This window comes from Muscardinus avellanarius (assembly GCF_963383645.1).
Source record: "Muscardinus avellanarius genome assembly, chromosome: 12".
NCBI classification, from domain to species: Eukaryota; Metazoa; Chordata; class Mammalia; order Rodentia; family Gliridae; genus Muscardinus; species Muscardinus avellanarius.
Genome location: NC_137798.1, coordinates 74,240,481 through 74,264,447, shown reverse-complemented (window position 1 = coordinate 74,264,447; position 23,967 = coordinate 74,240,481). Strand labels below are relative to the sequence as shown.

Genomic DNA, 23,967 nt, shown 5'->3' with positions numbered 1-23,967 from the left:
AGAGCAGATTTAGATGTCCCGTGCATTTAGATCTCACACTATGCAGAATTTCACGGGGACCGCCTTCTGTGATGTGAAGCAGGGAAAAACACAGAAATAAAAGCACCACACACACAGCTCCAGTCAAGAGAGACTAGAACCAGCCGGGCGTGGTGGGCACGCTTGTAATCCCCGCACTTGGGAGGCTGAGACAGGAGGATCACACAGGTTCGAAGCCAGCCTCAGCTACTTAGTGAGGCTCTCAGCAACTTAGTGGGACCTGTTTCCAAATAAAATATAAGGGAGAGAGAGAGAGAGAGAGAGAGAGAGAGAGAGAGAGAGAGAGACTATAATCGCTGTCAGTGTTCAAGGCGATTTGTGGATTCAGGCAGCACACATGAGTCACATACCACACACCAGCCTCAGTCCAGGTGCTGGGCTTGGGCAGACCATTAAGACATGGTCTAGTGAAGTGTGCAATTTGGAGTGTAAATCCCATAACAGATGTACCAAATGCCGCGGGAGCCCAGAGCTCAGAACAAACACCTGCCTGGGAGAATCAGAGAAACTTAACTAAGAAGATGTTTTGAAAGCCATCCGGGCATGGTGGCACATACTTGGAATCTCAGTACTTGGGAGACTGAGACAAGAGGATTGCAGGTTTGAGGACAGCCTCAGCACCTTAGTGAAGCCCTGTTTCACCTAGGAGTATAGCTCAGAGGTAGAATGCCCTTGGGTTCAATCCCCAGTACTAGAAAAAAATAAAAAGATATTTGAGCTGAGTCTTGGGAGTATGAATAGGAGTTCTCCAGGCAAATTGGTGGGAAGGATATGCTGTGTAGAAGGCCACGTTTGGGGGCTGAAAGAGCTTGTCATTCTTGGGGCACATGAGGTCAGGGGTTGGAGCAGGGGTTGGGGTAACCCGTGTGGGGTATGGAGGGGTAGCAGGGGGAACAGGGCAGCAGGAGAGAGGCTGGAGCTGGAGGTTGCACTTGCATGCCATGCTAAGGAGTTTGCACTCTGTCCTTAACACATGGCCTCCCCCTCCCCCTCCAAGGTTCTTGTGGTATCAGATGAAGGTGACCTGTAGGTTGGTTTCCCTTCATGCTCAATTTCACCCAGGAGCAGCTAAGTGAATGAGCCACAGAAGGATGTGGTGAGTGGCCCCACGGCCCACCCCAATCAATCTTTCCTCTGGTATATAAAAATACAAGCACTGGAGAGAGTAGAGTTCCCACAGCCATGGTCGTCACAAGGACAAGCTGGAATTTGTCCTCTAGGTCTGGAAGACGACCAGTTTCTGCTTTGAGCCTCATGTACCAGTGAGAGCCCAGTGTTCCACAGAGAGGAGACCCTTCAGGTCAGCTCCTTCCTGCCCCTTCCCCTTGAGGTACACCCCTGGGGAACCCTGCTGGAAAAACAACAGTATCGTGTAGTTCAACCAACCAGCCCGCCTCCCAGGCAACCAGCCCGAGCGCTCCTCACCTCCAGGGTCTGCTGTAAGGACTCCGTGAGGTGCTTCAGTTCCTTTCTCTCTTGCTCGACACCCTTGAGGCACCTTGCAGTCAGTTCTAGCTCCCTGTGGGGACAGAGGGCGGGGTATGGCACTGTTCCCAACCTGTGCCTACAGAGGTGTTTCTGCTGCACCTCCAGATAGGTCTCAGAAGGGCTCTTGGACCGGAAGTCCCTCTGCAACCCTGGGCCTCAAAGCAACTGTAGGCCGCTTTGTAGATCCCAGCCACGTCACCTGCTCCAGGTACATATGCCTATGTCAGTGGAATAAACCAGGGGCTGCCCCGTAGGCAGAGAGGAGCACCGGAGAAATTGAGAGGTCTCCCACAGCTCTTCTCTGGATAGCACCTGCTAGAACCCACACTTATTGAAACATGGGGCATGGGTAAGGCCTCTCTCTGGTGTGATTAACTCTTAACAAGCCCTGTCCCCTACAGGTTTTTTTCTTTTCTTTTCTTTCCGTGTGTGTGTATATGTGTATGTGTGTGTGTGTGTGTGTGTGTGTGTGTGTGTGTGTGGTACTGGGGGGTGGAACCCAGAGGCTTTCTACCTCTGGGCTATCCTCCCAGACCTATTTTATATTTTATTTGGAAACAGGGTCTCACTAAGTTGCTGAGAGCCTCACTAAGTAGCTGAGGCTGGTTTTGAACCTGTGTGATCCTCCTGTCTCAGCCTCCCAAGCGCGGGGATTACAAGTGTGCGCCATCACGCCTGGCCCCTACAAGCTTTTACACAGGGTTCCCTCCTCCTGCTTGGAATGTGTTTCCCAGATTTCTAAATCCTACTCACCTTGCAAGGCCCAGCTCCAGCTAATCTCCACTCACAAGCCCACAAGGCTCACACATATATCTAATTCCTACAGCATGGGAAGTTTGCCCTACACCTTCTAGCACCTTACTAAACATTATCATGTTAATGTTTCCACTCCAAGTCTGGTTTTCCCAACCAGATCAGAAGATTCTCAAGGAAGGGGACTCACTTTCTATTCCAGTGTCTGGCACACTTCTGCAAGTCGAGAAGCTTGCTGCTTGGCTTTTTACTTGGTAAGATTCTCTGAGCTCCTCCGTCCCCAAGATATGTATCTAATTGATTTCATTTTATAAGGTTGTTGCAAGAAAAAATGTCCTGGACTATCACTGATAATCAGGGGTGGTGGTAATGATGATGGTGACCCCCCACTGTCAATGCTACCAGAGCAGGAGTCTCCAAATTGCCTGGGTGCTTTTTCTTTCTTTTTTAAATACAGATTTGGGAGCCTTATCTTTGTGAGATTCTAATTCAGTTAATGATCACAAATGTGCAATTAGGGACTCATGACCCCAAATGACATCATTAGCCAAAGTGTGAAAGGACTAGGCAGGAGAGACAGAGAGTGCTGGAGATCTTGGCTAACAGCACTCCTAGGCCGGGCCAGCTTGCTCCTGACCAGGCCTGGTAGGTGGCATTAATGGGCACAGGAGGGGCTTGTTGTTGGGAGGGAATCCTGTGTGCAGTTGCCTGGGCCTCATGCTCCAGTTCACACCATTGCAAGAAATCACGGTCAATGGGCAGTAATGACCCATGGTGGGGGGATGTCTATAGCTTCCTCTAGGCACACCCAAGGTCTGGTGCACTGGGAAGAGAGACCCAAACCAAGTCACCACTGGTGTTTCCTGGGCCAGGGCCTCTCCAAGCCCAGCGGAGTGCGGCTCTGAGCGCCCTAAGCTGGGGCACTCTCCCAGGACCCCTCCTAGGGCACCAGCTCCACCTCTTGATCTGCTCCTGCTCCACGCGCAGCTCCTGCACCACCTCCTCAAACTGCTGCTTCTCGGCCTCCAGTACCTGGTTCAGGCGCTCGAGCTCCTGAGGAGAACCAGAGAGGAAGAAAAAGGTCACAGGGAGCAAAGAGCCTCTGTGGTCACGAGCCACCCCTACCCGGGACCCTCCAGGATTTAGCTCAGTCTGGGGAATAGCCCGGGCCACCCTTGGAGTTAAGGCCAGAGGAGCCCTGGCCCCACCCACTCAATGGCACAGCCTCCACTAACCCCAGATCTGTAGTGGACTGGGCTCATTAGAACACAGTTAGAGCTCAGTGTGTTGACGCATGCCTGCAACCCCAACACTGGGGAGGCTGAGATAGGAGGGTCATGGGTTTAAGGCCAGCCTCAGCAACTTAGTGAGATCTCAGTGACTTAGCATGACCCTGTTTCAAAATTAAAAATAAAAATAAAAAAGGGCTGGAGACAGCTTGGTGTACAGTGCTCTTGGGTTCAATCTCCAGTATCCCCCCAAAAAACAATCCTCAGAATGATGCCAGTTTGAAGTGGCAAAGGAAAGTTATCTCACCCCCCCGCCAAAAGTCAGACTTTTTTCAAGGCATTTCAGCCATTTTGCCTCTCTCTGTTCAGCCACAAGAATGCAGGGGAGCCAGAAAGCCCAAGACAGGCCCCAGGGGGCCACACCCGTCCCTTGAAGAAGGCCAGCAAGCCTGAATATTTCCTCAGCAAGTATTGAGCTTTCCGGGGTCCTATTTTCTTAGGGTTCGATGGCAGGTGATATTGAGGGTATGCCTCGTGTGAAGCTTGGCTGGAAGGATTTTTGTGATGGCTGCTCTGGGGCTCAGCGTCTTGCACTGTGGGATGACATTATTTCTACATCTACTTTCTCATCTACCAGCTCCAAAGTACACTCTCATTTGCACTGGGGGCTTTGTTCTCAAGTGTAATGTAAACCCTGCCGGGGTGGGGCTGCCTATAGGGCCAAGTGGCCATTGGCTTTGAGGAGATGCAGAGAAGGAATCAGAAATGGGGAGGTAAGTCAGGCGTGGTGGCGCAAGCTTGTAATCCCAGCATTCAGGACGTGGAGACTGGAGGTTCGCGGTTCAGGGACAGCCTCAGCTACTTAGTGAAGCCCTCGGCAACTCAGTGAGACCCTCCCTGTTTAAAAAAAAAAAGAATACAAAATAGCGGGTGGGGGTGTAGCTCAGAGGTAGAATGCTCCTGGGTTCCATCCCCAGTACTGGGAAAAAAAAAAAAGAAAGAAAAGAAAGGAAGAAATGGGGAGGTAGGAGTCTGATGTCAAACCCCATGACTTCCATCCCTAAACTTCTTATCCAAGTAATAGTTCTCTCTTCTAATCATTATTTACACTTTGCACGTGGATCACTGGTGCAGATGGACCTCAGTTTGCCAAATGTCATCATAGTCAGGGCCACTAGCTGGTGTCTGATGCTCTTCCCTGGACAAGTCTGGCCACAGTGCACCTGCCGCAGGGGGGCGGGCCCATAGCACTGGTTGGGCCAATGGGATGTACGCAGAAGGGAGTTACTTCTGGGCAGATGTCTTTAAGAGCCAGTGCGTGATGTGTATGCTCCCCTCTCCCTGCCACAACAACCAGCGTCACTGACAATGTGGGGGCTCCCTTAACCTGGGCCCCTAGGAGTGAGGACACATGGGGCAGAGCCCCAGCTAACCCCATGGCTGAGTGCCTAACCTATGCTGTTACGGTGCTGATAATATTTGGGAGCTGTGTGATATAGTGCAGTAGCCATAGCCTCTCTCTCTCTGTGTGTGTGTGTGTGTGTGTGTGTGTGTGTGTGATGTGCCATAAACAGACATAACATAGATAAAATTTAATTTGTATTCATGTAGACCCTTTTTGTGGTATTGGAGGTTGAACTCAGGAGCATTCTACTTCTGGGCTACATCTCCAGTCCTTTATTTATGTATTTATTTATTTTGGTTTTGAAACGGGGCCTTGCTAAATTGCTGAAAGTCTTGATACATTGCTGATGCTATCCTTGAACCTTTGATCCTCTGGAGATCTTACCAAGTAGTGAGATTACAAGCTTGTGCCACCATGCCCACTGACCCTCCTTTTCAATGAAAGAAAAGTTTAGAGTTTCTTTCTTTCTTTTTTCTTTTTTTCTTTTTGCGGGTCTGGGGATGGAACCCAGAGGCATTTGACCTCCGAGCTACACCCTGTTCCCAATTTTTTATTCTTTATTTTTTGAAACAGGGTCTCACTGAGTTGCGGAGGGCATCACTAAGTACCTGAACCTCCAGTCTCAGCCTCCCAAATGCTGGGATTACAAGCATGCACCACCACGCCTGGCTAAGTTTAGAGTTTCAAAAGGTCTAGTCCCAGGGATTAGGGAGGCTGAGGGAGGAGGATCAAAAGTTCAAGACCAGTCTCACAACTTAGACCCTGTCTCAAAATAAAAAACAAAGCTGGGTGTTGAGGGCCATCTTAGAACCTACACTTACATTATCATCTTGGACCAGCTAGGTCTGAATGCATGGGATTTGGCTGGGTGGGATTTGTTCTCAAGCAGACAAATTCCAAGGGACCTGGTTAATCTGAGGTGCTGTCTTTGATGCCGCCTCCACCCAGTAATGTCTAATCTCTTCCTCCTTCAAGCTTGTCACATCCCTGCCTCACCAATGTTCTTTATTGTAACCAGTGACAACTGTTAGCTTCTGTGTTTAATTCATTTTTATGATGCCTTGACTAAAGTTTCTATAAAAGTAAGGTGCTGGATACAAATGGGGCGGGAGAATTGTCATCGATCTTTTCCCCGACCCCCCAATTATTAAATTCTCTTAAAATTACTACATCAGGCTTCCTGTTATTGTTGTGCAAGAAAGACTCGTGTCAGGGAGCTGCTTTAGAGCAGTGGCCTTCCGTGGTACGAACTGCAGGAGATTTTTCAGGAAGCTGCAGGGAGCAGTAACGTTCTGTGGCAGGAACCACGAGGCAGTTATTAGGGAGCTGCACAAAGCAGCGACCTCCATGGTGGGACTGTGGAGCAAGCACCGCCAGGCGTGGTGGCACACACTGTAATCCCAGTACATGGGAGGCTGAGATGGAAGGATCGCAGGTTTGTGGCCAGCCTTAGCTTAGTGAGGCCCTCTGCAATTTAGTGAGACCCTATTTCAAAATAAAGAATAAAAAACAGGGCTGAGGGTATAGCTTGGAGGTAGAATTCCCTGGGTTTCATCCCCAGTACCCCACACACAAAAATTAAAAGATAAAAAGGGTTGGGGATATACCTCAGTGGTAGAGTGCCCTAGTATAAAACACACACACACACACACACACACACACACACACACACACACACACGAAGAGAGAGAAAGTTTGAACGCGACAGGAGGACCACGCAGGTTCCAAGCCAGCCGCGTTGGCTTAAGAGACCCTGTTTCCAAATAAAAAGTATAAAATAGGTCTGGGAGTATAGCCCGGTGTTAGAAGGGTTTCCAGGAACCCCAGTACCACCAAAACAAAACAAAACATCTTTAGATTTAACAGACCTAGCTGATTCCCTCTCTGATGGTCTCTTCTCACTGCGGAAGGGCTGTTAGGGGCCTGGGAAAATGACAAGCTGCAATCATCACTGGGTTAAAACAAAACAAAACAGTGCATGGTAACTTAGTGAGACCCTGTTTCAAAACAAAAATAATAGAAAGTAAAAAGGGCTGGAGTGAGCCGGGCGTGGTAGCGCACGCTTGTAATCCCTGCGCTTAGGAGGCTGAGACAGGAGGATCGCACAGGTTCGAAGCCAGCCTCAGTTACTAAGTGAGGCTCTCAGCAACTTAGTGAGACCCTGTTTCCAAATAAAGTATAAAAATAGGTCTGGGAGTATAGCCCGGAGGTAGAAAAGCCTCTGGGTTCCACCCCCAGTACCACACACACAAAAAAAAAAGGGCTGGAGTGTAGCTGAGGGGACCCACCCCACAACCTCAGCTCCTCCCGCCCTGGAAAGCCCCTTTCTTTAAAACTCCAACTTGCCAATGTTCCCCTTTACTTCACATTACACTGGATTGTTTTTTGTACAGGATGGTAGTTATGGTGTGGTGGGTGGGGGTGTAAAAGATTACAACCCCATTCCTTCCCTCCCTAACATTCAAGCGCCTCATAATGTCAGCAGGTTCCAACTATGCCTCTAAGATCCAGAAAATAAAATAATATTGAAGACAATATGGCAGAACACACATTTAGCTTTTCTTCTCCCCTCCCTCCCTCATTAGAGGCTTCCTCTACCTGTGCCTGGGTGGTTTGCTGCTGGGGAAGGGCCAGAGGAAGGGTGCCCATGAATCAGAGCCCTGCAGGTCAAAGCAACTTCAGACACATTCAGTCTTTAGCAGAGGTTTCAATCCCCTGCTTGGTTTTCCTGCCAAGAGATGGTCCAAGTTCTGCTCAAGTGGCTCTCGTGACAGGAAATTCACCCCTCCTCAAGACGGCACATTTCGCCCCCCTGCCAGGCTCAGCACTACCACCTCTGAAAGCCACAAATATAAAAGCCTCAATTAGTGGTGGAAGATTTTGTCGAAATCTTTGTGGGGCTCCAATAGGAGGGTTAGACCACATTTATATAGAAAGAAAAAAAAAAACCCTCCCCACCAATCCCTTAAGCCATCTCCGACCTTTGCCCAAAGTTTCCCACTCCTTAGCAGCCCTGGCTCCCTGGCCTTTTTCTCTGCCCCTGCCACACCCTCTTCTGGAGCCTGTGGATTCCAGGCTTCAGCATAAGAGCTAGTGGACAGCCTTTTGCCAAGCAGAAGACTGGCAGAGCCAAGCACCTGGCCACTTCAGGGTTGCCCCAGCACACCTGGGGAAGGGGCAGCCCATTTCATCCCCAGTTTCACTTGAGCCCAAGTCTCCCTCCCTCCAAACTTCCTCCAAGGGTCCCGCTTCTCCCCTTGTGTGTGTGTGTGTCTGTGTGTGGGTGCACAGAATAAGGCTAATCTCTTTCCCCTTCAGGTATTTAAAAGAGCTATTATGTTCCCAAGTCTTGTCTTTTCTAGCCAAACAATTCCTATTTGTCATGCTTCACAGGACATGATTTCTAGTCCTCCATAAAACTAATTATACTCTTAGAAAGAAGAAGTGGCATAGGCTCCTGATTAGGAAGACTTACTGCAGTGACGCATCTTTGAAAGTAATTTACAGGCTCAATGCGATTTCAGTAAAAGTCCCAGAGAGATTTTTTTCCTTATTGTTCTATTAATTCAGGCTACACACATTTACTGAGTGCTTAACATGTGCCACGCACCTGCCAGGACGCTCACACAGGCTTACGGTTTAGTGCAGCTATCAGTAAAAGCAGACCAAGATTTTAGATCATGTGCTGAAATAAAATGGTACTAAAGTAATCAGTCACATTAAAGTAGGACTACAAGATGGGCATGGTGGGTGCAGGCCTGTGATCCCAGTACCTGGGAGGCTGAGACAGGCGGATCACAAGTTTGAGGACAGCCTCAGCAACAAAGCAAGGCTCGGGGATGGAACCCAGGGGCATTAGACCTCCGAGCTACACCCCCTGTCCTATTTTTTATTCTTTATTTTGAAACCAGGTCTCACTGAGTTGCAGAGGGTCTCACTAAGTAGCTGAGGCTGTCCGCGAACCGCGATCCTCCAGTCTCAGTGCCACCAAACTTGGCTGATTCAAAATTTAAAAAAAAAAAAAAAAAGGGCTGGAGGTTAGGCATAGTGACACAGACTTGTGATCCCAGTACCTGGGAAGTTGAGACGTGAGGATCGCAGGTTTAAGACCAGCCTCAGGAATGCAGCAAGACTCTCAGCAACCCAGTGAGACCTTGCTTCAAAATAAATAAGCAAGTAAATAAGTAAATAAATAAATAAAATAGGGCTGTGCTGGGGGTGTGGCTCAGAGGTCGAACACCCTGAGTCAATCCCCAGTAGCAAAAGGGGGGGGGGGGGCTGGGAGTGTAACTCAGAGGTAGAATGCCCCTGGTTTTGACCCCAAGTGCCGCAAAAGAAAAAGAAAAAGAAAAAAATAGCATTACAAACCAAGGTACAGTGTATGTAGGACAGGGACCCAGTTCTATATAAAGCTGTCCTGGGTAAGGGTAGAGGGGATGTGGAGGTTGGGGAAGGGGATACCAGGTGATCTTGCGCTGATCAAGGTGAATGAGTAGGAGGGAGAGGGAAGCCTTGCACAGGAGGAGCTGTACGTGCAAAGACGCTATGGAAACCTGCTGCCTTGGAAGAACCCAGACAGGTCCATCTGCCTGGGCCAGAGCGAGAGTGGCCTTGATAGAAGAGGCTGGGCTGGGTAGCGGTGGACAGAGGCCAGACCAGGGGGTCCTTGGGCTGTGCTGAGGGTTTTGGCTTTACTTCCTGAGCAAGAAGAATGAAAGTTTTGAGCAGGCAGTAGGGGAAGCTGGTGGGTTGCCTGGTCTGCGTTCTGTGTTTGGGGACTGCAATGTGGAGGGAAAGGCAAGACCTACTAACAGTAAGTGAGATGGGAAGTGGCCTGGCAAATTTTAGGCTGGGGAGGAAGGCAGTACTGGGGCTATGGTTAGGGAAGGATGGAGAGAGAGAGGGAGGACAGGGTGAAGCATGACCCCCAAGCTCTGACCTGCACAAACCATGAGTGGTGGTGCATCCCCTGAGATAGGAAGACCCGAGGGCTGTCTGCTGGGGAAAAGCATGATTGTGGTCTTAGACATGTTGTAGGTGTGGTCTATTTAGACATCTGGCAGAGATGTGAGGTCAACGACTGGATATAAGGGGATGGAGCTTAACAGAGAGAATCACAGGTGTCAATTTGGGCCCAGTGAAGTTAGGAGGTGCGGCCTCAACTGCCTTAAGATCCAGCGTGGAGGGATGGGCGGTACTCTCCGAAATGAGGCAGTACCACCTTGGGCCACTGGGAGGATTACAGAAGCTAACCTGTGCAAACTTCCTGCAACACTGCAAATCCTTGATAAATGTTAGCTAGTATTATGAATCCAAGCTGTGCGGTATCTTTTCAGGAAGGAAGAGCAACTCGCCAGGCACCAGGGCACACACCTGTAATCTCAGCTGCTCGGGAGGGTAAGGTCGGAGGAGCACGATGGGAAAACAAGGAGAAAAAGGAAGAGGGACAGCACCAATATTGAAGCAAAAAATACTGACAGTTTCCCCCAAATTAATGTCAGAAACTAAACCACAGATCCACAAGGCTCAGAGAACACCAAATGGATAAATGTAAAACATACAAACAAATCCGCTGCACCTGGCCATATCATTTTCAACTTCAGAAAAATCAAAGACAAAAAAAAAAAAAATCTGAGAGCTTGAGCACTGAATGAATATAGTGGAGAAAGAGAAAGAATTAAAATCAACCATCCAAGATTCCACCGTAGGAAACTAGAAAAATAAATCCAAGCTAAGCAGAAAAAAAACAAAATATATGTAAAATTTTTAAAATAAATAAAATAAAAACCATCCGGGCATGGTAGCGCACACTTGCAATCCCAGCATCTGGGAGGCTGAGACATGAGGATCATGATTTGAGGACAGCCTCAGCTACTTAATGAGGCCCTTTGCAACTCAGTGAGACCCTGTTTCAAAATAAAGAATAAAATCCGGGAGTGGTGACTCATGTTTGTAATCCCAGAGCTTGGGAGGCTGAGACAGGAGGATTGCGCAGGTTCGAAGCCAGCCTCAGCTACTGAGTGAGGCTCTCAGCAACTTAGTGAGACTCTGTTTTCAAATAAAAAATATAAAATAGGTCTGGGAGTGTAGCTCGGAGGTAGAATGCCCCTGGTGCCACCCCCAGTACCACTGATAAATAAGGAAAGAAAGAAAGAAAGAAAGAAAGAAAGAAAGAAAGAAAGAAAGAAAGAAAGAAAGAAAGAAAGAAAGAAGAAAGAAAGAAGAAAGAAAGAAAGAAAGAAAGAAAGAAAGAAAGAAAGAAAGAAAGAGATGGAGGTGTAGCTCAGTTCCATCCCCAGTGCCTCAAAAAACAATAAAACTTAATATGGGGAGCCAAATCTATGAAACTAAAAACTTAGGGGTTTTTTTTGGGGGGTGTCTGTTTTGGTTTTGGGTTTTTTGTTTGTTTTGATTTGTTTCTGTGGTACTGGGGTTTGAACTCAGCGGCATTCTACCTCTGAGCTACACCTCCAACCCTTTTTATTTTTTGTTTTTAAACAGAGTCTCACCAGGTTGCTGACAATCTTGCTATGTTTCTGAGGCTGTCCCTGACCAAACATATGATATTCCTGTCTCAGCCTCCCAAGTACTAGGATTACAGGCATTTACCACCACACTTGGCTGGGTTTTTGTTGTTTTTTGTTTTGTTTTGTTTTGTTTTAATCAATCAAGTTTATAAGCCACCATTCAGGCAAACTATGGGAAAAAAAAGAGAGAAGACAAGTTACTAACATTAGAAGTGGAAAAAGGAAAGAGGAACTATCACTATAGATACTATAGACAATAAAAGGATAAAATTAAATAGACAATAAAAGGATAAAATTTAAAAGCCTATAATTCCACATACCTGTTATCCCAGCAACTTGGGAGGTTGAGGCAGGACAATCAAAAGTTTCAGGTCAGCCTGGGCAACTTTGCAAGACCTTGTCTCAAAAACATAAGCCAGGCATGGTAATGCATGCTTGTAATCTCAGCATTTGGGAGACTGAGACAGGAGGATCACGGTTCATGGACAGCCTCAGCTACTTAGTGAGGCTCTTTGCAACTCAGTGAGATCTTGTTTCAAAATAAAGAATAAAAAATAGGGCTGGGGCTGGGCGTGGTGGTGCACGCTTGTAATCCCAGCTCTTGGGAGGCTGAGACAGGAGGATTGCACAGGTTCAAAGCCAGCCTCAGGTACTTAGTGAGGCTCTTAGCAAGTTAGTGATACCCTGTTTCCAAATAAAATATAAAATAGGTCTGGGAGTATATATAGCTCGGAGGTAGAAAGCCTCTGGATTCCAACCCCACTACCACAAATAATACTAATACTAATACTAATAATAGGGCCGGGGGTGTAGCTCGGAGGTGGAATGCCCCTGGGTTCCATCCTCAGTACCGTAAAAAATAAATAAATAAAATTAAAAAGGGGTGAGGATTTAGCTAATTGGTAGTGTTTCCCTGAGTCCAATTCCCAGTACACACACACACACACACACACACACACACACACACACACACTAGCAAGATGACAAGGTTAATAATAAAAAAAAAAATCAAGTCAGGCGTGGTGGCGCACGCTAGTAATCCCTGCGCTTGGGAGGCGGAGACAGGAGGATCACAGGTTCAAAGTCAGCCGCGCTGGCTTAAGAGACCCTGTTTCCAAATAAAAATGTAAAAATAGGTCTGGGAGTGTAGCCCGGAGGTAGAAGGGCTTCCAGGAACCCCAGTACCACCAAAAAAAAAAAAAAAAAAAAAAAAAAAAATTAAAAAAATTAAAAGACCCTGTTTCCAAATTAAAAAGTATAAAATAGGTCTGAGAGTGTAACTCAGTGGTAGAAGAACTTCCAGGAACCCCAGTACCACCAAAATAATAATAATAATAATTAATAATAATAAATCAAAACAACCAAATAAAAATCAATAGCTGCCATGCTATACTCCCAGTATTTTGAAGAATGAGGTAGGAGAATTGCAAGTTTGAGATCAGCCCAGGCAAGATCCTGTCTCAAAATAAAGTTTGTGGCTGGGCGTGGTGGCACACGCTTGTAATCCCCGCGCTTGGGAGGCGGAGACAGGAGGATCGCGCAGGTTCGAAGCCAGCCTCTCTGGCTTATGAGACCCTGTTTCCAAATTTTATATATATAATAGGATAATAGGTCTGGGAGTGTACCCTGGAGGTAGAAGGGTTTCCAGGAACCCCAGTACCACACACAAAAAAGAAAAGATGTATAAGAATCTATAAGTAGAAAATTACAAAACTCTTATGAAAGACATCAAAGAGGAATGAATAAGTAGATATTCCATGTTTGTGCTTAGAAAATTCAATTCTGTCAAGATGCCATTTCTTCCCAAGTTGATCCATAGCTTCAATTCAATCCCAGTCAGAATCCCAGTACATTATTTTGTGGATATTGACAAACTGATTATACATTTTATATGCAGAAGCAAATGATTCAGGATATCCAATTCAATATTGAAGGAGAACAAGGCAGGACTAACACTACCCATCTAGAAAACTCAGAATAAAAGCACAATAATTAAGACAGTGTGGTGTTGGCAACAGATAGATACATAGATAAATAGACAAATATATCAATAGAATAGGATGGAGAAGCCAGAAATAGGCTCATAAAAATATTGACAACTCGCCGGGCGTGGTGGCGCACGCTTGTAATCCCCGCGTTTGGGAGGCGGAGACAGGAGGATCGCGCAGGTTCGAAGCCAGCCGCGCTGGCGTAAGAGACCCTGTTTCAAAAATATAAAATAGGTCTGGGAGTGTAGCCCGGAGGAAGAAGGGCTTCCAGGAACCCCAGTACCACCAAAAAAAAAAAAATATATTGACAACTCAGTTGGGCATGGTGGCTCATGCATTTGGGAGGCTGAGACAGGAGAATCACAATTCACGGACAGCCTCAGCTACTTAGTGAAGCCCTTTGCAACTCAGTGAGACCCTTTTTCAAAATAAAGAATAAGAAATAGGGCTGATGGTAGCTCAGAGGTAGAATGCCCCTGGGCTCCATCCCCAGAACTGAAAAAAGAAAATATTGTTAAATCATTTATGATAAAGGAGCAGAGGCAATAGAATGAGGCAAAGGTAATCTTTTCAACAAATGGCAAGGAAACAACTGGACATCCATGTGCAAACAGCAATAATAACAATAATCTGTAACACAGACACAGACTTTATACTTTTCATAGAAATTAACTCAAAATGGTTCATATGCCTAAATGTAAAACATAAAACTCCTAGAAGATAACCTAGGGGAAAATCTGGATGGTCATGGGTTTGGTGATGACTTATTAATTTATTTATTATGGCACTGGGGACGGAAGCCAGGGGCATTCTATCTCTAAGCTACACCCCCAGCCTGCTTTATTTTTATTTTGAAATAGGGTCTTGCTAGGTTGATAATAGTCTCACTACTTGCTGAGGCTGTCCTCGAATCTGCGATCCTCCTTTCTCCACCTCCCAAGTACTGAGATTGTAGGCGTGTACCACCATGCGCGGCTCTGGTGGCTTTTAAAATATAACACCAGAGGCACGATCCATGAAATAATTGATAAGCTAAATTTCATTAAAATTAAAATATTCCTGCTCTATAAAAGACAGTGTCAAGAAATGTAATTGGCCAGGCATGGTGGCGCATGCTTGTAATCTCAGCATTTGGGAGGCTGAGACCAGAGGATCACGGTTCGCGGACAGCCTCAGCTACTTAGTGAGGCCCTCTGCAAACTCAGACCTGGTTTCAAAATAAAAGAATAAAAATTAGGGCAGGGGGTGTAGCTTGGAGGTCGAATGCCCCTGGGTTCTATCCCCAGACCTGCAAAAAAAAAAAAAAAAAAAAAAAAAAAAGAGGTGTGATTGCTGGATAAGACGGAGAAAGTGCATGTGTCTGGGAAGAAGCTACCGAGCTATTTTTTGAAGTAGATGCACAAATATCTGCAGACACATTGAATAAAAGACTGTCACCCCAAATATACAAAGAATTTTTGAAGTTCAATATAAAAATGAAAAACCCAATTTTTTTAAAAGGGGAGAAGACCTTAACAGACACCTTCCCAGAGAAGAACTGCCGATAGCAAGTAAGCATACAAAAAGATGCTGGACAACATGTGTCATCAGGTGATTGCAAATTCAAACAGCAGTGAGATCCCACCACACAGCTACTAAGTGGCCCAGATCCAAAGCGCTTGTGATGCCAAACATAGTCCAAACCTGGAGATACAGAAACTCCCACTTGCTCCTGGAGGAAATGTGAAATGGCACCGCCACCTTGGAAGACAGTTTGGCAACTTCTTACAAAACTAACATACTTTCCCATATGATCTAGCAACCACACTCCCTGGTCCCTACTACAAATGTATGTCCACACGAAATCCTGTATATGGATGTTTATAACAGCTTTATTCATAATTGCCAAAACTTAGAAGCAATCAAGATGTCCTTCAGACAATATTATTCAGCACTGAAAATAAATGAGTTATCAAGTCATAAAAAGACAAGAAGGAAGCCAGGCATGGTGGCTCATGCTTGTAATCTCAGTACTTGGGAGGCTGAGACAGGAGGATCGCAGGTTTGAGGACAGCCTCAGCAAGTAGTGAGACTCTAATAAACCTAGCAAGACTCTGTTTCAAAATAAAAAATAAAACAAAACAAAATAAAATAAAATAGGAGCCGAGCATGGTGGCTCATGCTTGTAATCCTAGCATTTGGGAGGCTGAGACAGGAGGATCTGGGTCCATGGACATCCTCAGCTACTTAGTGAGGCCCTTTGCAACTCAGTGAGATCCTGTTTCAAAATAATGAATAAAAAATAGGATTAGGGGTATAGCTTGGAGGTAGAATGTCTCTGGGGTCCATCCCCAGTACCGCAAAAACATAAAAATAAAAATAAAAAATAAAATAAAATAGGGCTGAGGATATAGCTTAGAGGTAGAATGCTCTTAGGCTCAATCCCAACACACACACACACACACACACACACACACACACACACACACACACGACATAAAAAATTTAAGTATGTATTGGTAAATGAAACAAGCTAATCTGAAAAATCTACACTGTATATGATTCCCACTATATGACATCCTGGAAAAGGCAAAACTATGGAGACAGTGGGAATAGAGAGAAGAATACATAGAGTGCAGAGGATGTTTTGGCATCAAAAATACTTGTGTGATGGGGCCTTCGAGGCCGGGATCAGAGCCTGCCAAGGGGTTAGGCTGGTGCCAGGGCCAGCGGCTGGCATCGGAGCCTGCCGTGAGGCAAGGCCACTGCTTGAGCCAGCGAGGTCTGGATCAGTCCAGCGAGTAGCCAGACCACTCCTGGGGCCGTCAAGAGTGGGAATGGTACTTGCAACGCGGCATGCACAGAGAAATATCGCAGAAGATAAAAACCAGATGCTTCCCCTAACCAGCAATAACTAGGAGGAAAGGGGCAACAGGAAGAGGTCGAGCTATAGAAAGGGCCCTATAGTGAAGCAACTAAGGTGACCAATCAGAGGGTATGGAATAGGGGAGGATGGAGCCTCTTTAAAAGGCAGGAGGTACATAAACATATGTATCAAAGTTAATCACCAAACAAGCATGGGATCGAGGGAGGGGGAGGGAATGGGATGGGAACTGGATGAGGGCTAATTGGATGATGTGTGCTTGTATATCCTCTCAAGTCTTGTATTCCAATGTGATATATGATTGCAATGCACCAATAAAAATAAATTAAAAAATACTTTGTGTGATACTACAGGGGTGGACACATGACTGTACGTCTGGCAGAATCTGTGGAATGTCCACCACCAAGAGTAAACCTAGTGTGAACTATGGATTTCCAGGGATAATGATGTGCAGTGTAGTAACATCAATAGCATCAGTAGCATCAAGAGTAACAAGTGCACCACTGTGGCCTGAGACGCAGGCAGCAGGGATACACCAGAACTCTCAGTACTTTCCAGTCAATTTTGCTGTGAACCTAAAACTGCTCTAATAGTTAAGCCTTTCTATAACTGATTGATGCGATTATACATCACAGTGAGGTTCCCTGTGCTCAAAACATATTTACGCAAAGGTCTTTGAGTATTTTCCTTCATATCCTACCCTAACGATTAACTTTGTTGAGTAAGAGAGAGACAGAAGAAGGGGGGAGGAAAAAGAAGAGAGGAAGAGCAGAGGAGGAGGAAAGGAGAAGGAAGAAGAGGAGGAAGAGAAAGAGGAGGGGTAGTGAAAGAGAAGAGAGGAAGAGCAGAGAGGCCTCCCTCCTGCTACTCACTTCTATTCCACCTTTCATTGCACCTGTGTGACTCCAGTGGTGCTGATGGCTTAGTGCAGCCTAGTGCTGACCAGAGGGGAAGCTATGATGTATAGACCTGAAACAGAACTTTCTGTTCCTATAGTCCAAGATGATATGAGCGTAACAACCCCATTACAGACTGCGTTGTCAATTAAGACTTGATGTGGCATAGGCCTTTCTCTACCATTTCTTTCTTCTGTGACTCGTGGATCTGACTTAAACTGAAGGAGTATAATGGTAGAAAGAAGTCACTAGGAGGCAAAAACTTCAACTCAATGAAAGGAAGAGTTTTCAAATAACCTTGAGAATGGTGAGTCGCCCGTCACAGAAGTGGGACCCGTGCTCATCAGCGGGTGAGCAGAGCTTCACACACGAAGTGGGCGGCTCTTCCCAGCTCAGTGTGTTTTCCGACTGGGAGCGCCCCAGGTGGCATGAACCCTGCAGACCACGCACCTGCCCACACACAAGGCTGAGCGTTCACAGTTCCATCAGAAATGGAAAGGCAGGCAGAAAGCCCTTCTTCAGGTGGTAGGAGGAGAGACCATGGCACGCCAAGGACCCTTAGGGGATGGGCTCCGAGGATGTGGTCTTCTGGCCCCAGGCAGATGAGCCAGACCAGCTGTCTCTGTGATCTTTGCTCGCACCACTGGAGTCCTAGGCCCTTCCTGCCTCCTGGAAGGCGTCAGGCTGTACTGCCACACCAGCGCATCTGTGTGGCCGCCACTCCACAGAGCACTTCTCCGCACCCCAGGCCGTCAGCCTCACAGCAGCCTGGGAGGCAGGGGGAGCTCGTGACCTTCATCAGCCATCATAGAGGGAGAACCTGAAGTCTGGAGGCTTCAACTGATATGCCCAGACTGTCACCCATCTGGTCAGTTGAAGTGGGGACTCAAATCCTGGTCTTCTGGCTCCCCACTCTTCCTTTAGGCCATGTTGTCCCCCAGACACTTCACAAACCATCCAAAGAATCTTCATTGTGTTACTGGGCCATTGTGCCAAACCAGCCTCCGATGGGGTGGAGACGGGGAAGGTACAGTCGACAGGAAGACCCATCCTACAGATGCGCAAGTAAAGGGAGGAAAACCTTTGACGAGAGATTCAGTGGTCAGGCCAGCAACTGAGTCTGAGTTCTTCTGCTCTCACACACGCTGCTGTGCTGACCAGGAGCGTGAACCCCAGTGCAGTTCTCTCTCCTGCCGGCTCTGCCAGAGTGGCGTCCACTGCAGGCACCACCTGGCTTAGAGCCCTACTCACATTTTGCACCCAAAAAAAAAAAAAAAAAAAGAAAAGCGTGCGAGAGAGTTCACAGCTGACTGCTGCCTCTTTCAACGTGCCGTGGTGTTAAGTGAGGCCTGTGTGCTGCGGGTCTCCGCTGTCCTAATTTCCTGGCTAAAGACCTAGATAAAGCATCTAAATTTTCCTCCAGCCGACTGCTGCCCCAGATTTAGCCTCTCTGATGGATAAGTCTCTTCTCCCTGCCGCCGGAGGCTGTATCTCTCACTCCATCCTATCCCAGGGTTTCCTCAATCACAGTTGTGTTTGTTTTTGAGAAACTCTCAGTAAGTTGCCCAGGTTGGCTTCAAACTCAAAATCCTCCTGCCTTAACCTTCTAAGTAGCTGGGATGACAGGTATGCGCCGTGGTGCCGGGCTCACCTGACTGTTTTAAGTTGCTGACAATACACCAAAGTCTCATTCGAAATGTATAGGGCCATATGGAAAACATGGTGCAACTCTGATTTGAGACTTAGATGAAGGCCCAGAGATGCGGAGGCCCCAAACCCTGTGGGCAGAAGAGACTCGGTGCCACCATCAGGCTAGTCCTCAAATCTACCTCTTTGCCGGCCCCCAGCTGATTCTGTGTTTCTTTGTAATAAAAAAAAAATGGCTCCACAGTCCAGTGAGAAGAATAAATGGGTAAGAATAACTAATACAATTGTGGAAGAAGACAAATAGAGGTGGGTCGTCCCACTGGCTTACGATCAAGTTGTATTGTAAGGCTTCAAGAATCAGAGCCGCTCGCTGATCCTTCAAGCAAGCAGCTCCCCAGCCTGGGCCAGGTGCGTGCGGGCCCTGGGGAGGCCTGGAGTGCAAAGGCGATGCAGTGTTCATCGGCTGTAGGGCTTGTTTCAGAGCCCCATGAAGGGTGGTTGGGAAGGTGAGGAGCTCCCGAGAGCCGAATCGGCATCAGGCGCCGAGCCCCAGCCCTGTGGTGTGCCCGGGAGAATATAAAAATCACCAAGGTGGAGAAGTGAACTCGGCCGGCCCCCTCCACGGGCTCCTCGCACAGCCTCTCTGCAGCCTCCAGCTTCAGATGGTTCCCGTGCGTGATGGGCACATCATCAATAATCACACGAGCAAACACATTCATTTAAGCCTGTCCTGTGTGCCAAGCACTTTAATCCTCATGGCATCCTGAGGTGGGTCCTATTACTACTCTTACTTTTCATATTGATGTACAGAGACGTGAAGTAGCTTGTCCAAGGTTGTACAGCTTGGTATGGTGTGAGCCAAGCACAACCACAGGGGGCCTGGCTCCAGATCCCCTGCTGCAAACGATTCCCCTCCCTGGCCCATCAGGTGGGGAAAGACTCCTCAGAACAGGCAGGGCCCAATTGCCCAGATGGTCGGACTGAAGCAGATACCAGTGGCTCCTGTGATGAGCCTGCTCAGGACTTGTATTACCCACAGAGAATAAAGAAAACGTGGAGTCATCAAACCCTATCGCCCTTGTAGTGCCAGAAGCGCCATGAGTAGATAACAGAGGCCACGTCAGCCTCCTGTGAACACCAGTGACCAGCGGCTCATGACATTTTGGGGTGGCTCCTTCTCTAGAAGGTGGTCGGGTCACCCACCCTCCTTACTTTCCTCTGGAGGGGTGGCAAGGACTTCCTTCCTGCCAAGAAGCCACAGCAGTTGTGAGCAATGTCCTCGCTCTGGGGCTCCCTGCCTCACCCGGGTCTGATTTTCCATCAAGTCCCCGGAGTGCCCTGCTCCCCACATCCTTCCCTACTAGAAACACAAGACAGCGTGGCCATGAAGAGGCGGCCAGAGGGGCCGTTGAGCAGCCTTGGTGTGCGCCTACCTCTCTCTGCTCCCTCTGAAGACAGAGCTCTTCAGTCTCTTCCATCAGTTTGTCTGTCAAAGCAAGCACACACAGAATGCTCACTCAGACCAACGAGGGGGGAGGCGCCTAAGTGGCCTCCATCACCCCCAGCATCTCCCAGAGGACGGCGCCCGCTGGCCAGGGCCAGCCCGGCTCTGGCGCTGGCCTGAGCTCCTTCCCTCCACTCTGGTCAGCGCCCCGCTTACTGCACTTGCAGGGCCAGGACCAGGCCTCATCCTTGGAAGCTCGCGTGGGTCTGGGCAGCCGCAGAGCTGCCGAGGCCGGGCTGGTCCTCAGCTCCCTCCTGCCATTACTAGTGTCAGCTAGCAGGGGAGGCAGAATCCTGGGAGTGGGGGAGGGAAGGGTGCCTGCAGCAGGCAGAAGGGAACTGGCCCTGGGGCTGCAAACTTCTATCAGGTGGAGGGGAGGGGTCCTAGGCAAAGGAGCAAGCCCCGGTCTTCCCGTCTTCTGTCTTCCCTCCCAAGCAGCTCTAGTTTACCAGCCAGTCAAGGTACCAAGGTACTGGAAGGGGAAAGGGGGCTGGAACTCTGTGGCCAAGTTCAAAGTGGTCTCAGTGGGGGAGGGGCGGGGAGGACCTGGTGCCTCAGGTGGGATAACAGCATCACCTCCCTTTATGGTGCTCTTACTGCAGGCCTGGCGCAAGCGCCTACAGGCACCTCCTCGTCAGACCTGGTGAACCTGACCTCCACCTCTAAAATTAGGAACAATTAATATCTCAGTTTTAAGGAGGAGGGGGCAAGGCTTAGAGAGGCTGAGCTGATAGATGAGTGATAAGGCTGGGTCCAGAGCTGCTTCTGGCCACTGGGTTCTCCTGCCTCCAGCCTCGCTGGACACTTAGCACACCATGAAGCCCTCCAGACACCGAACTGGCCTGTGGCTCCTTCTAGTCTGCTGAGCTCCACCTGGACACCCCAGCCGGGGCCCTCCACCAAGCCCCTGGCTATAGCCTGGCTCCCCGGGTGCCACCATTAGGAAACCTCGGATTCCAGTTCACCCCTTCAGCTGACCTAAATACTCCTGCTTCTCCTTAGCCAACTGCAGCCCCTGGGCCTCCAGGCTTTTGATCATGGCTTCTCCCAGCTGGGCATTCTTCCAGGTCCTGTGGAGCGAGGGCAGATGGGACAGAGGAGAGAAGACAGTCATTAAACCAGGAGGGGGTAGGAGAGAGAGAATGAGCATGCTTTGTATGTGCCCATTCTTTCACCTCCAGAATCTCAGCTCGCCTTCATTCTGGCACCCGGGGCTCTGGGCACGCCACCAGCATTGATCAGTTACGGTAACTGGAGGCTGGGCAGGCTGCAAAGTGGGCCACGGGGGCTGGGCCAAAAGCACTGTCAGAGCAGAGGCGAGACGGCTTCCCAGCGGCTCTCTACACTGCACAGCCACCACCGGCTCAAAGCCACACTCGGGGTGGGGACTCTTGGTTTTTTGGTTTTTTTGTTTCTGGACTAAAAGCACGACCAGCATGTGCGGGTGCCAAGGCAGGCGTTTTTGTGCAAATGGACGGTGTTGGTCTGGGGGTTCCTGGGATCTGGTGACTGGTTTATGAAGTACTAGCTCTGTTCCTTGCCAGGATTACAGGCCCAGGGACGAAATGGGCGAGATGAAGGATCAAAAACAGTGTGTGGTGACGATGCCTCCCAAGAGCTGGAGGCAAATGGTGCCCGCGCGGTCACTCTGCAATCTCACTCAGAGGCCCCACAGATGCTCTAAAACCTGTCCTGCTTCCTCCAACCCACCCTGGGCAACTCCAGCCCTGCCTCAGCGCCCACGAGGGTCCCAGCAGAGAGGCAGGGAGCTCAGGGCGGCCTGTCCAGTCCCCTCCCACACTGGGCCCTCCGCCTCCTCCTGGCTGGGAGCACTTACACCTTCCCCGATTCCTGCAGCATCTCCAGCCACTGCGTCTGCTCAAACTCGGACTCCGCAGCCAGCAAGACGTTCCCCTGCCAGGGAGAGGAGCCGGGGCACCCTGAGAGGAGGCCACTCCCAGGGCCACGGGGGCCCTTCTGCTCTCTCCCACCATAGTCCTGGCCACTACAGGGGTCCTGAGGAAGCCAAGAAGTCATTTGGCCCTTGCCAAGCCCGGGTGAGGAGGAGAGTTTCACTTACGTGGAAGTCCTGGTGTGAGATCTTCATGGCATAGGGCATGCTGGGCTCTTCCTTGGCTTCCACCAGGCAGCCCCCCAAAGGGATGACACCCTGAGGAAGAACCAGAACAGGTAGTCCCCCACCCGCCAGCCCAGGTCACTCAGGGCCCCTAGAAAAACCTGGGTCTTGCCGAGGGGCCCAGACTGGACAGAGGCCAGAGCTGAGTCCGGGCGGTGGAGGGCTGGGCAGGCTCTGGAGCACAAGAGGATGGGGTCCAGCCCAAGACGGGGAAGGGGGCCTTACACCCTGAGAGGATCTGCTCTCCAGACTCCCTGCCAGATCACAGCAAGATGATGGACAGCACCCTGCCAACCCCCCGGGGTCCTGGGGAGGGGCCGCCTCACCTTGGGATGTATGTTGAAGTATTTATTGGTTTCAAAGCTCTTTTTTTCGCTCTCAGAGTAGTAAAGCAGAAAGCTCTCTTTGATGATGAAAAACCTGCAGTGGAGGGGGACAAGCAGGAGAGAAGGGTGAGGTCTCTGGAGACAACACGTGTACCCTTGGGCCCTGGATTCCCATGGGAGCCCTGGGGATGGCGGCTCCGTGTCTGCATCAGGCCTCAGCTGGCCAGCTGGCCTCTCCTGCAGACAGCCTGAGCCCCGCCCCAGGGCAGGGAGGAAGGAGGCCCACGCTGGCCTGCAGGACTGGCTGCCTCCAGCCTCCTGGAGGCTACTCTTGGCACAGCAGGACATCTGGGCTTCTTCCCCTCGGGTACCTTCACCCCTCAATTATCACCTCTAGTCACCTAGGGTCCCCTCTGGGTGGGGAAGAAGATACAACTCCCAAGATGGGTCTCTTGGCATAATCTTGAGAGCTGGCAACAAAATGGGCTGGGCACCAGGCTGGTGAGGCCAGGTCTGCGGTTCCCAACCCCGAGAGGCCTCTGCACGTGGCCTCCTCTGGGACGCAGGCCTCACCTAGGGTCACTGAGACCTTGCTGCTTTCCGATTGTTGAGAGGCGAATCCTCCGTGCCAGCAGGTTGGCCTGCCCCGGGGACCCTGACGGAGCTGAGGATGGAAGCCGATGTGACAAGACACCTCCAGGGTCAGATCTAGTGAGGCCTCCGAGCCCGAGGCTCAGGGACACCCCAAGAGGCTGGCTCCATTTTCCTGGGCTGCTGCCCTAGTGATGGCCCGTGAGCAAAATGTGTGGAGAATCCTAGTTGTGTGTGTGTGTGTGTGTGTGTGTGTGTGTGCGTGCGTGTGCCCTTGGGAGAAGTGTTCCAAGCAGCAGTTTGTTGCAGCCTGCTAGGATGGGCTCACAGGAGCCAGTGGTATGAATCCCTCACCTGCTCTGCGTTCAGTGACATAGTGTTGGTGGTGTGATACTGGCCACGGCAGGAGTGTGTACACACACAAAAAGCAAATACTACCCAACTGTCCTGCCCCCTCCCCAAGACCCCGTCCTTAATGTTTCCAGCACCATGAGTGGGAAAGTTCCTTGGGAGGGGCTCATGGGCGTCAAGGAGCCAGAGAACCTCTGAAGGTCCCACCAGCCACAAGACCTTT

General features: G+C 49.3%; 1 protein-coding gene across 1 annotated transcript in view; it reads right to left on the bottom strand.

Annotated features, from left to right (window-relative positions):
* PLEKHD1 (pleckstrin homology and coiled-coil domain containing D1) overlaps positions 1-23,967 on the bottom strand; it is a gene marked incomplete at both ends in the record, with an annotated part of 39,534 nt that overhangs the window by 2,429 nt on the left and 13,138 nt on the right. The window contains 7 exons of the mRNA XM_080707527.1: positions 1,465-1,558; positions 3,239-3,333; positions 20,269-20,321; positions 21,318-21,409; positions 22,177-22,253; positions 22,420-22,509; positions 22,803-22,896. Of these exons, the coding sequence (XP_080563653.1) occupies positions 1,465-1,558; positions 3,239-3,333; positions 20,269-20,321; positions 21,318-21,409; positions 22,177-22,253; positions 22,420-22,509; positions 22,803-22,896 (595 nt within the window). The remainder of the gene's footprint in view (positions 1-1,464; positions 1,559-3,238; positions 3,334-20,268; positions 20,322-21,317; positions 21,410-22,176; positions 22,254-22,419; positions 22,510-22,802; positions 22,897-23,967) is intronic.